The sequence below is a fragment of the Apium graveolens genome, chromosome 3, assembly GCF_009905375.1.
Source record: "Apium graveolens cultivar Ventura chromosome 3, ASM990537v1, whole genome shotgun sequence".
In the NCBI taxonomy this organism is placed as follows: Eukaryota; Viridiplantae; Streptophyta; class Magnoliopsida; order Apiales; family Apiaceae; genus Apium; species Apium graveolens.
Window position 1 is genome coordinate 83,758,705 of NC_133649.1, and position 14,013 is coordinate 83,772,717.

The 14,013-nt window shown below is 31.7% G+C and overlaps 1 protein-coding gene across 4 annotated transcripts; it reads right to left on the reverse strand.

Annotated features, from left to right (window-relative positions):
- Nucleotides 1-9,852: 9,852 nt before the first annotated feature.
- LOC141712538 (G-type lectin S-receptor-like serine/threonine-protein kinase SD3-1) lies at nucleotides 9,853-13,543 on the reverse strand. 4 transcript variants are annotated; one of them, XM_074515511.1, is made up of 3 exons: nucleotides 13,281-13,543; nucleotides 12,622-12,700; nucleotides 9,853-12,298 (listed from the first exon to the last, which is right to left on the reverse strand). In XM_074515511.1, exon 3 carries the CDS (start codon nucleotides 12,257-12,259, stop codon nucleotides 9,983-9,985), a length of 2,277 nt encoding a protein of 758 aa, XP_074371612.1. In that variant the 5' UTR covers nucleotides 12,260-12,298; nucleotides 12,622-12,700; nucleotides 13,281-13,543; the 3' UTR covers nucleotides 9,853-9,982. The 4 variants fall into 4 exon arrangements, with proteins under 4 accessions (XP_074371612.1, XP_074371611.1, XP_074371610.1 ...); XM_074515510.1 differs by having other exon boundaries at nucleotides 9,853-12,303; XM_074515509.1 differs by lacking the exon at nucleotides 12,622-12,700.
- Between the last annotated feature and the right edge of the window lie 470 nt (nucleotides 13,544-14,013).

The following is a 14,013-nucleotide window of genomic DNA, read 5'->3' on the forward strand; positions in this document are numbered from 1 at the left end:
TTTCTAAACATTTAGTTCTATATTTATTTAACTATAATTTTTTGTTTTTCTTTACTCCATCTAATGATTAAGTTTTGGTATCTAATGATTAAGTTTTGGCCACCAGCTTGACTCTTTTATATCAGTTATTATAGTTAGCCGTGTATCAAGATGATTTATATATTATTTTTATTCAATTTTTTGAAATTTTTATTCTTATTTGCAAGAAATTCGATGCACGGGTTAATTTATAAATTATGTTTTACTGAATTTTTTAAGTATTATGTGTTCTTCAAAAAAAATTCTTATTGTAATTTTAATATTAAAATATTTTATTAGAATCAATTTTTGCAATTTTACTTTTCTAAAGATTTAGTTCTATATTAATTTAACTAAATTTTTTTTATTTTTCTTTACTCCATCTAATGATTAAGTTTTGGCCACCACCTTAACTCTTTTACATCAGATGCGTGAGATGATTTATATATTATTTTTGTTCAATTTTTTGAAATTTTTATTCTTATTTGCAAAAAATTCATCATTTCTTACTTTACTCATGAAATTTATATTTTTCATAATTTTTAATTTATTAAATTCTTATTTTTTTTCACTCTATACACTAATTATATCATTTCTTACTTTACTCATGAAATTTATGTTTTTCATAATTTTTAATTTATTAAATTCTTATTTTTTTTCACTCTAAAATTTTCAGATGGTGAATATTTCGAATTTCAATATACTTTGTCTATTTTTTTATATTAAAAACTTTTAATAGAAAATATATATGGGTGAGTTTTGGTTTGTCCAATTAAATGTGAATTATTCTATTATATGAAAACTAATTTTTGTGTTATGTTTACCAAAGTTATTTGCTTATTAAATTCTTATTTTTTTAATATACTTTGTCTATTTTTTATATTAAAAAAATTTTAATAAAAAATATATATGGGTGAATTTTGGTATGTCCAATTAAATGTGAATTATTCTATTATATGAAAACTAATTTTTTTTGTTATGTTTACCAACATTATTTGCTTCTTTTTAAATTTTTATTTAGTGTTTTTGTTTTGTGATTTTTTGTATTTGTACATTTTCGGTTTTATAACTCTAGTACATTTGAAATGGTCACTTAAATTGTTTCTTTTGTTGTTTGTTTTTCACTAAACAACACAGTCTATACTAATAGAAGAAATTTACAATACCCTGACGAATATCATGTGGCTACCACCTAAACTCCCTCCCACTAATTATATGTAGGATATAATGTAATTGTTACTAGCTTTATACCCGATGCATGCATGGTTGTAAAAATCGGAAATCGGCACTAATCGGAAGAGGTACCGATTAGCGATTAATCGGTAAATCGGGAATTAATCGGAAAGATTAATCGGAGCAATAATCGGAGGTATATTTAATACTGATTTTTTAATATTATAAATAAACAATACAAATGTTATATGTACTAAAAAAAAGAAGAAAAAACAAGTTTTAAGATACTTGAAATGGGCTTTGGAGAAATAGCCCATTGCAACGGCCCATACATACATCCAAAATTGTGACTGATGTAGTTTATTGTATTATTTTTTATCTCCTTAATTGCAACCGACCACCCACCTCAGTCGCCGCCGCCTCTCTCCCATTTTCTCCGGCAAGCTGATAGATCTATAAGTTTCTCGTAATGCGTGTCATCTTCTTCTCCTGGATAACCAACACTCTGTAACCATTTAAGTTTCTTCATAACCCGATTTCTTCAACTTTGACCCGATTTTCTCCGATTTTGACTGTATTTTTCTCGAAAAAACGTTTTATCCGGCGATTATGCAAAATAAGATCGGTAGGAGGCCGATCAGCGATTACTCGGCCGATTAATCGGAGTAATCGCCGATTTTAAGAACACTGGATGTAGGTATATTCTAAATATTTTTTATAAAAACTTTGAAATCAATAATTATTCTTTACTTTACTAACTTTTAATACAAAAAATTTAATCCTTAAATTTTTATATTTTTAAGTATTTTGTACTTAAATATTTAGTCATTATTATATTTTTATATTTCCTCGGGACAACCTTTGTATAATATATTATTATTTTAAAAAATATATTACGCCTTTTAAAGTGTTGTTAATCTAAGTGTATTTCACAATTATGTGTAATTATTCTTTTTTTTTATTTATATATTTTAACATTCTAATAACATGTAATATATATTTGTACATATTTATTTTTAAATGATTTATTTTTCAAAAAAAAATATTTTTCGAACTTGTTCATTTAGTTGTTATTACATTTTTATATATGATTGTGACACATAATTAGAGGAGTTTGATCAAGAATTGAAAAGTTGATTGCAGTTTATATCTTACTATTTTTTCAAGTGTGTTTTTAATAATATTTTATAAATTTTCAGTTTTTGTAATAACATTTAAAAACATACTTACAATGTATTTTTTTTTCATTGTATTAAAATTGTATTTTTTTAAATTATATTAATTCTTTATAGTTATTATATTTCTTTTCAAAATTTATTAATTATAGAATTTGTGACATTCATAACATATAGTAAATGTTTTCATTATTTAATAATATAAAAAGTTAACTTTACACCTAAACCATGCACATGAAAATTTATAAATAATTTTTTACATAAGAATTGTTTTTTGACAAAATGAGTTGGCTTATTTAATTTTTGATATGAATATCTTTTACCAAAAATACTATTATTTTTTATTCAGATAACTTTATTTATATGATTATGATATTAATAACTTACTAATCATAAATTCCTGTGTACATATTATAGTTTATACATAATAATATAATAGCAATGGAGGAGATAGGGGTGACGTGTGATGGATAATAATATTATATTTTAGTGATTAATTACTAATTCTAATATTAGGTGATCACTAAATCATTATTACAATATGAGTAATGCTGCATAATATATAATATTTTAATAATTCATTATTAATTATAATTACCAATCTCTAATTATAATATTAACCTGACTACCAAATCATACCATTTAAAATTATATATTGTATATAATATATACTAGCCTATAACCCGTGCGATGCACGGACTGATTATAACATTTGTAGTTTTATTATTTTAACAATTTATAAAAATAATAATTATATATATTGAGATTAATGAACTTAAAGTATTTACTTATTATTTTGTATGTATTATATTATTGTAAGATTCAAAATTTAGATAATTAAAATATTACAAATTCCTATTATCATAGCCGCTTCGTTATAAGAAGGTGGGAGTCCGAATAACTGTGGTTTATGTGGATGATTTGGTATAATTTTTTTAAAAATATTCTTTTTAATTTGCTTCTTGATTTATTAATTATTTTGTTATATTATAATTTAAATTACTAAAATTAATTTTGGAAGTGTTTATTTCCCTACAAAAGAGGCAAGAAATAAGTTGAGTGTGATTATAAATTAAGTTGGATACTAATTCATAGACTTTGTACTTATATTAGATACATGATTTAATTTTTATAATTAAATTATATTTTTTAAACTATGTTTTGGTAATATTTATAATTTTATAATTTTATAATTTTATTATTGTATAAAAATAAATTATAAAAGATAATAATTATATATTATTGAGATTAATGAAGTTAAAATATTTACGTCTTATTTTTGTATTATATCGTCGAATTAATCAAAATTCAGATAGTTCAAATCTTCAAAACAGCATAAAAGATAATAATTGTATATTATTGAGATTAATGAAGTTAAAATATTTACGTATTATTTTTTATGTACTATATTTTAGGGGTGTGCACGGTTCGGTTCGGCTCGGTTTTTACCGAAAACCGTTACCGAACCGTGTATGTCGGTTCGGTTCGGTTTCTAGCTATTAACCGTAATTGAACCGTTCAGAACGGTTATTTTCGGTTCGGTTAACCGTTTATCGGTTTCGGTTTTTTTTCGGTTTTTATTTTTTAAAAAAAATAATTATTTAATATAATATTAAGAGTATTTGTAGACGTTATGTAATATAAATCTAAGAAAATTAATTGTTTAGTATAATGTAACAAACAAGTAGCATCGTTAAATGAGGGGATTCGTATTGATAAATTAATAGAGCTCTAATATGAATGACTATCGAGTAAGTGCAAGTAAATGCCTTGTAGCAAATTTAAGATAAGCTAGAATAAAAAATTTATAAAGTATATAAAATTTAGTTCTACACCACTGTTGTACACTAGTACTGCAACTCATTTTTTATATATAACTATTACCACAACTCTTCGAAATTCCACTTTAAATAAAAAATTCATGATCCATGTACAGACCCAACAACAGAAGATTTTTAAAATTTTTATATAAATTTTTCAAGTGTCAATAAATAAATAAATATATATTAAATATTTTAAAATAATATTAGCGGTTCGGTTTTTCAGTTCGGTTTTAAGGATAAAACCGTAACCGTTACCAAACCGCCCGGTTGGTTCGGTTCGGTTCGGTTACGGTTTTTTTCGGTTTTTTTCGATTTTTGTCGGTTTCGGTTTTTTTCGGTGCGATTTTTCGGTTTTTCGGTCCTGTTTCGGTTTTTCGGTTTTTGTTTGCTCACCCCTAATTTAGATAGTTATAATTTTTAAAACAGCCAATAGGTTGCTTGCTGAGCGGGTAAGTGGGAGTATTTTATATATATTATTGAAATTAGTACAATTAATATCTTGTACATATTATATTATTAATGGATTCATAATTTAGATAGTTAAAAAATATTAAAAAAATCCAAGTATATAGCCTATAGGTTGCTCTACAGGAAAGGAAAGAGAGTCTGGAAGAGCAACGCACTAGTGGCGTGTAATGTGTCTGACTGGACCTGAATTGTACTTGGATGATTTTCTTGATTTATTAATAATTTTCTTAAGTCAAATTTTGAACTATTAAAATTGATTCTAGAAGCGTCCAAAAGTGTTTGATTCCCGGTAGAGAGGTGAGAAAGAAGTTGGATGCAGGTGTAATTAGAGATTAAGTTGAATTATGCTGCAAAGACTTTGTAGTTATATTAAATGCATTATTTGATATATATTATTCTTGTACATATTATATTATTAATGGATTTATAATTTAGATAGTTAAAAAATATTAAAAAAATCCAAGTATATAGCCTATAGGTTGCTCTGCAGGAAATGAAAGAGAACCCTTGTTGCAGCAACGCACTCGTGGCGTGTAATGTGTGTGACTGTACCTGGATTGTACTCGGATGATTTTCTTGATTTATTAATAATTTTCTTAAGTCAAATTTTGAACTATTAAAATTGATTCTAAAAGCGTCCAGAAGTGTTTGATTCCCGGGAGAGATGTGAGAAATAAGTTGGATGCAGGTGTAATTAGTGATTAAGTTGAATTATGCTACAAAGACTTTGTAGTTATATTAAATGTATTATTTGATATATTATAAATAAATTATATTTATTTTAATTTTTTTGGAAGGTGTTAACATATTTTTTTGGAAAGTGGTAACCAACCAAACGAAATCATGTTTCGCTTATAATAGTATAGTATAGATAGATTTCCGGTTCCACCGTCAAGTGGCTCACTATGTATATGAGCATATATGCACAAATGACAAATGCATTATGCATGTCGGGCTCTGCACATGCATTGGCATTAGAGCTGGCCAAACGAGCGGTTTGGCTCGGCCCGCTCGTAATTCGGCTCGTCAAAATTCGGATAATTCGGCTCGTAAACGAACTGAATAATTATTCGGCTCAAACCGTCTACTCTAACGAACCGAACACGAATAGCATGTTAGGAAACCGGAACCGGCCCGGAACCGGCTCGGCCCGGACCATATAATTCGTAAATGAACTAAAAAACTGGAAGTAGGTGAACCGCGAATAACTCGTTTGGCCCGCGAATTATTCGTTCGTCAGAATACACAGGCACGCGATTTATTCATTCGTTTGGCACGCGTCGTTCGCCAACGGTAACCTGCACGGTTGCAGACTGCAGTCGAACCAACGGTCACCTTCTGCTCCTCCAGGCTCCAATGTTCACCTTCAAGCTTCAACGGTCACCTGACCTTACCTATAAATATTTCTCTGAATCTCTCAATTTCTTCCACTCTTAATCTCTCTCGATCTCTCTCTTTCTTTCACTCTTAATCTCTCTCATATCTCTCTTTCTTTCATTCTTTCACCCAACTCAACACTCATACACATACACTTAATCCGGCAGAACTCTAAAAAAATCAGGCAAGGCGAAATTATCCGGCAAAACTCTCAAAAAATCAGGCAAGCATATTAAGAAAATGGAAGAAGGAAGGGGCACACAATCATCTCAAGGCTCGAGTCAAGCAAATGTGAGCATGCAACCCCCTCGACCTGAAGCTGGTAAGAATTCTATGAATTTTATGTTTTTTCTTAAATTTATGTTTATGTTTTTTGCTGTGTTTTTCTTGAATTTTATGTGAAAGCTGTTTGATGGTAATTTATGTTTGATAGTTACGTAATTCACTTATTAATTATCGTATATTATAGTAATTTATATTATTATAGTAATAGACAGTAAGATTTTTAAAATATTTTTTATCAACCTTCAACCTAATTGTTGTGTTTGTGTAGAATTGTAGACTTTTAGTAAAAAAATTGCTCGCCCCTGTACAATTTTTATGTTCGAATACTTTATATTAATTATGTTCGATTTTTTTTATATTAATTATGAAATTGAGTCGAATTTATTTATATTAATTATGAAATTTGCAGGCACCTCTGGTACTTCGAGACAATCCTCGCATGTTTGGAATTATTTTTCGAGACAAGCAGTAACGGAAGAACCCAACAGATTTAAATGTTTTTGTTTGCTTTGTATTCAAAGTGGCCGAAATCAATCACCTTTTCTTCACTCTAAAGGAGCCGGTACCGGTACACTTGATCGGCACTTGAGAACTCAACACGGAATTACGAAACAAAGTCACGAAAGTGGAGAGGCGCGTGGAGAATCACCGCAACAAACACAAATTGGTGGTTTCGTGACATTGTCTCCCGGTGGAGGTATGCCTTTCCACTATAGTAGAGATAAAATGATCGAATCTTTTGCTACTTATGTTACACTAGACGAATTACCTTTTTCTCACGGTGAGAGTCCGAATTTAGAGCATATGATGAAAGAATCAATAAACCCGGCATTTAAAAGAATACCTAGGAACACGCTTAAACGTCACACACAAAAAAAATATTATAGTCAACGAGCATAATTAATTGAATTTTTTCGTGATTATGATGGCATGGTTTCTTTAACTAGTGATTGTTGGAGTTCGAGTTGCGGTGAGCCATTTATTTGTGTTACTGTTCATTGGATTGATTCCGTTTATTTTTTACAGAAACGAATAATTGCCTTTGATGTTATGGACGAGATAACATAAAAACGTGAATAGTCGATACTATTAACGAATTTAATTTGCAACACAAGGTGTTTACTATTTCTTTAGATAATGCTTCGTCAAATGATAAAGCTATTTACTATATTGCACAAGATATTCCTACTACTTTAGATGGTATGTTCTTGCATGTTAGATGTTGTGCACACATAATCAACTTATCGGCTCAAAAGGGTATTCAACAAATAACCGAATTTTTAGCACCTATTAGAAAAATCATTAAGTATTTACGTATAACACACACTTTAAAGAGACAGTATAAAAAATTGTGTAGAGAAAATGGATTAATACCCAAAAAATGGGGAATTGATTGTCCCACGAGATGGAGTTCGACCTATAAATTAATATGCGAGGCAATTAAATATAAGGTAGTTATCACCGAGTTATATAATTCCGAGAAATCAAGTGGAGGGTAGACTTATTACCGAAAATGAATGGAACTTGGCAATTAGGGTACGTGATTTGCTTGACTGTTATGCACGTGGTACTAAGATATTTTCTTACGTTTACGAGCCAAATGTACATCTTGTTATTATTGAGTGCGTTAATATTGTTACTACTTTAAAAGCATATGAAACTGATCCTTCTTTTGGTGCAATTATTGTTGACATGAAAAAAAGTGGATAGGAATATTTTACCGAATTTCCTTATATTTATGGTGTTGCATGTCTTCTTGATCCCGGTGTTAGGAAGGAAGGTTTAGAAAATATGTTAGAACATTATTACTCGGTGTTAGGAGTTTCATATAATCACGTGCTTTATATTACTCAGTGTTTAGATTTATTATACCGTCTTATAGATCTATATACTCCTAGAACTCAAAATGTTATACCACCTAAGATTAGTAATTCTAGTAGGTTTAATAGTACAATGCTTGGTATCCTACTAAAAAACAAAAGTCTCAGTATTTCCATTGCATCTACTACACCTGTAACTTCATTTAGCATGACTAGAGAGTTTTTTTCATATAACTATGAGTTGGATGAAGGATTTTTCAATACTAACATGGTGGAAGAATCATGAGAACCAATTTACGATATTAGCTAAAATTGCAAGGGATATTTTAGTAGTTCCTGCCTCTGCAATTGCTTCCGAGTCCGCTTTTAGTGCCGGTAGAAGAGTGTTGGACGAGAAGAGATCAAGTCTTGCACCGGACGTGGTCAAGATATGTGTTTGCAAAAAGGATTGGGATCAAGCGGTAAAGAGACAACAAGGGATGAAAAAAGATGATTCGGACGAAGAAGAATTGGATACTTGGATGACGATGGACACTTCATCGGAATCGGGCATGTCAGGGAACGATCCACAAGAACAAGAATAATTTGAATAGTTGATAAAATATATTTTCCATGTATTTGTAGAATTTGTTAGATTTTGTATTTTATTTAAAATATAAACACGGTTTGTTCCGTTTTTTTAGAGAGGAGTCATCTCGAATCAATTGTAATATTTTTTATAATTAATAAAATTTATAGAGGTACCATCGTCTTTTCCTTCTGTAACATACTAATTCATTTGCAAAAACTAACTTTATTTTTCAAAACTAACAAATTTGTTTTGCAAAAACTAACTTTTTAAAAATACGAGTAAAAATAAAATTTGTTTATTTTGATTAATTTATCAAAAATACGAGTAGATTGTTAAAAAGGTTAAATGTTAAAATGTGTTAAAAATAGAAAAAAATTTCCAATATAAAAAAGGTAAAATAAAAACAGAAATAAAAAAAGTAAAATTGAAACAAAAATGCAAAGTCTCTGTACAAACAAAGTAAAAACAAAATATAAAAAATTCAAACAGAAGTCTGTACAAACAAAGTAAAACTAAAATATAAAAAATTCAAACAAAAAACAAAAAGTCGTCAGCCATTCGCCTAATTCGTTCATTCGTTTATCCGTGGCCAATTCGCCTAATTCGCGAGCCGGTCCCGACTTCATTTTCCGTTAAATCGGCCTGGCACGGCACGTCTAGTTTCACGGGCCGTTCACGAGGCTACCTAATTCATGAACCGGACCGCCGAAAATTCGGCCCGGCACGCTCGGCCCGACCGTTTGGCCGGCTCTAATTGGCATTATAAATACCAGAAGCTTCTGTTTATAACTTGGATGGGGTGGATTGGATCAGATACATTCACAGTGGAAGAGGAGTTTTAGCCTAAATGATTACTCCCTTCAATGACCCTGTAGATTGGGTCACTTACATTTTGTATAATCTTTATAACATTAACAGAATATTATGCATCTAATTCAGATTTGCGTCCAGAAGAATTTCAATCCAGCAGATATGCCCAGACAGTTTCATAGAGAACAAGAAGTAGCTATTTGAATTCAAGATTTAATCAAAATAGATTCACTACTCTGCAATCTGCAATGGCTCAAAAACCCATTTTACCTGGGATATAGATACATTGCAGATTTCCCACATTAAACAATCTAAATTAAGATGGGACAAAATTGAGAAGATCATCAGCATTACATGGCTTCTTGCTGCTTACAAGTTACAAGTTACAAGTTACAGTTAGTTGGGGACTACTATAAACAAGGTTAGTTTATGAGCAAAATAATGTTTTAGTTCCATTGAGACCTACGCTGCTGAATATGATTCCAATGGCTCTTCTAATCCTTTTGGCTGTACAGTTGGAACAGCAAAAGGAGGTGGGGGTGAATCTACTCCCACCGAACTCTCTAGCACATTCACTACCTCTCCCATTGAAGGTCTCATCCGTTGATCGACTTGCAAACACCAGAATGAGAGCCTCAGGAAACGCTCTAACTCATCTCTATCTACCCCATCCATTCTCTTATCCACTATTCTGTTGAATTGAGATTCCAACCAGTGATTGTAAATGCACTCAACATTGTCTTGGTGTTCAAGTCCACCAATTAATGTTAACACTATTTTTCCAAAATCTCTTACATCCAACTCTGCGCATTCACCATCATTTGATGCCTCCAAACAAGCTAAACCATAATCAATTACTTTGGCTTCTAGGGATTCATCCAAAACAACAGTTTTACAATTCAAATTTCCATGGCATACAAACTCTCTGCACCCGGAGTGCAAGTACAAAATGGTCTTTGCCACACTTATGCAGATGTTCATCCTCTTTCTCCATGTCAGCCTAGTGCATATTTTGGGATCTTCTAACCAATTCAACAGTGTTTTAGTCTTGGAAAACTCGCACACCATATATCTATGACCTGATTCACAGCAATAGCCCTCCAGCTTCACAAGGTTTTTGTGATGAATGCTTCCTAAAACTGAAGCTGCACACCGAAATTTCTTTTCCTCTAACGTTGCATCTAGGGCTTTGACTACAACTGGCTGTTTGTTTTCAAGCATTCCTTTAAACGTCCTAGGTCCAATTTGATGCTTAAAATTCTCAGTGATGTCCCTAATTTCGAGGTATGGAAACATGGAAAAACTTTTTGGAAGCGGGCCTGAATAAGCTGAAGCAGCTTTTGGCTTGAATGAGTTCCTTATGAAGTAGAACCAAATGGCTACTCCAATCTGAAATATTACGAAGGTTGCTATTGTTCCTCCAGTTGCTCCTATCAGACAAGGAATGCAGAACTTATGTGATTGTTCTCGCTCAGAATTTCGTGCAGAGGGTGATGGAGATTTTGGGGTAACTGGGAATACGGCGATTGGGTCTGAACATCTTTTAACAAAAGACGTGGAACTTACAGAGGCATCCAAGTAACCACTGATGTATCGAGTTTGCTTCAGTCGGCATTGTCCGCTGCCATCGTTTGTGAAGGTAGAAGCAGTGCAAAGTGGGTCTTCCTGACATAAGCTTTTGCATCGCAGCAAACTAGAATGCACAATTGTTTCATTAGGTGGATAAATACCGTAGAGGAAGGTGTGATTATAGGCAAACATTGAGGAACCAGAACGACAATTATGTTGATATGGAACCAAACATTTCGCATTAATGTCAGTTTTCTGTGTAAATGGACATTTGCAAACTGCAGAGCCTGAAGAGTTGTACAGACATAAGCCATTGAGGCCACAGGTTGCAAAGACATTACACTGATTGCTAATAGCATGCCAAACTGATCTCCAAGATTTTGCTGCTTGCATCCATGAGTATAGCCGAAGGTTCCCATCAACATCCAGCCTCAAAATTCGATATTTAACATCTGATTCATTGTGATCGTCGGCATATACTGACCAAACAGATTTGGAATTTTGGTCCAGAAGTTGAAGTGCTCCATCAGGACTAAGTACAGCTCTCAGAAATGGTTCAGAGTGGCTTTCACTAGTCCAGTATACGATATTGCTTTCCCACTTGAGTTGCAACTGCCCCGATTTGTTCAGTCTAAGACTGTAATAACTCGATATAGAATTCCCACTTGCAGCTCGAAGAGTTTGGTAAGAGGAAAAATTCTGGGCTGGAAGAAGTGTATCCGATGGGGTGTCAAAGCTTTGCCAAGCAATGTCATTCTGTCTGTTTAGCAGGACAAGATTACCATTGTCACGAAGAACAGCTGAAGTAACAGATGAGTTGGCAGATTGGCTTGTCCAAGCAATTACGCCTGCTAAAGAATCAAACAGAACCAGTTCTCCCTTCTTAGTAAGCTCGAAATACGACCCTTCCCCAACTGTCAGGTCACCCCCTGCAATCCAAACTACAGTCTGTTCACTAGGAGGGAGAGATAGTGAATTAAAATGGATGCCAGCACTATGCCCATTTGAGCGGTTAAAGAATTTAATTGCAAAATCACCATTGGAGGACACCCAATTGTTGTTTTCCTTTACAGAAATTCTTGAACCTAATTGAATCTCTGACACCGCAACCCGAAAATACAAGAGCCCGAGACATATACATAGCATTAAAAAAGGCCTCCTCGAAATCATAGTGAGACAGGAGTAGGATAATAGCAATCACTTAAGCCTCTGCACTAACCAATCCCACAAGCAAAAATGGTTAGGTGAAATGAAGGCTGACAACTGTGTCTACCTATTAGAAAATCATATCATATACAGTAAGCTTCAAAATATTGACACCTTTATTAAAGTGAATTTGCAGCCAAAACTAAACAATTGAATTACAATACAATACTAATGTTTAGGTATGGATTATTAATAATTTCAAGCTCTTAAGTTTCAAGAAAGCAAAATGTCAAACAGACAGGTCATATTTTACATCTTTCTACCAAATAAAGGACTGGCAATAGATATAACGAGCAATGGAGAAAGGTGAAATACGAGTTTGGTACCGAAAATGGCATTCAAATACTAAGCAGCCCTCCTAAAAAATCCCAAGTCCCCGAAAACTTGTAAATTTCACATTTAGGCCTATAAAAAAGTTGGCATGTGAGAAATGAAGAATATGATGATTGAATTAAATGGCATAGACTTGAGCACTTAATTTGCTGGACCTCCACAAATCTAACTCTGAACCACATAAATATTTACTTATATATACTACTAAATGCTAGTACATATTAATCCAGATTGAGTCATAAATAAAGCTAAAAGAAGTGGAATAAATGGGCCCAGGAATAGGAAACAAAAGCTCTAAAATACAAGTCTATGCAATCGCTTTCAGAATTAAAAGTAGTAGATTTTAGCTTTCTCAGCAGTCGATTAGAGCAACTAAGCAAAGATTTTATTGCAGAATTAAAGAAATATTATAAAATATAGACACACAGATATAAACAAACAAACGAAAATATAGATATACAGTGGAAGTGAATGAGAATTAGCATACAGTAGATTAAACACTTAAATCAGTAGATGGGTTTGAGATTAAAGCAAGTTTCAAGAACTAATGACTAAACAATTGTAAAAATAAAGTAAAAATGTGAGCTTTATGAAGATAAATAAAGATATAAAGAAAAGTCTTGAAATGTTAATGGAGAAAGATAATACTTGCCTGTGTCAGTTAAGTAGTTGTTGTGATGACTGCATTGTGGTCGGAGATGGTGATGGAGGTCGCCGGAGATAAGTGTCCGGTGAGGAATTTATATAAGTGGTGAAAGAGTGAGAGAAGGAAAGTGAAGTGAGTATGTTTGGTCAGAAAATGTGTGTGGTCTGATCTGAAGGAGTATCATTGGATTCTCATTTCTCAATTTTTTAACAAAAATTTTGGGGCTCGGTGTTCTCTGGATTCGAGATGGGTGGATTTTTTTTAGCTTATAACACTGTTCTAAAACTCGCCCATAAATCGGGCCAGTAATCGGACTCAAATGATTTTATGCCTTGTTTGGAAATAAGCATTTCATTTGAAATGATAGATTTCAAATGACATGATTTGAGTTGTCATTTCAAATTCTCATATTTGCACTAAAATTTGAATGTCTTGAATTTCAAATGAAATCCGAATCCAAATTATTTTATTCATCCAAACATGTTATTTGGTCAAATCTAGAATTTCAAATGAAATACAATTTTACCAAACGGGCACTTGTATTAATAGGATAATAATTCGAATTTGAGCATAACTTCGGTTAAACTTGAATTATACATCGAAAGATTTAAAAAAAAAAAAATCACATAATAACTTAATCATTTAAAAGCATTATGATATTCATCATTCAATCTTACCATTTATCTTATCATATCGATTTATTCTATATATAATAGCCAAACATAACTATAAAATTAAT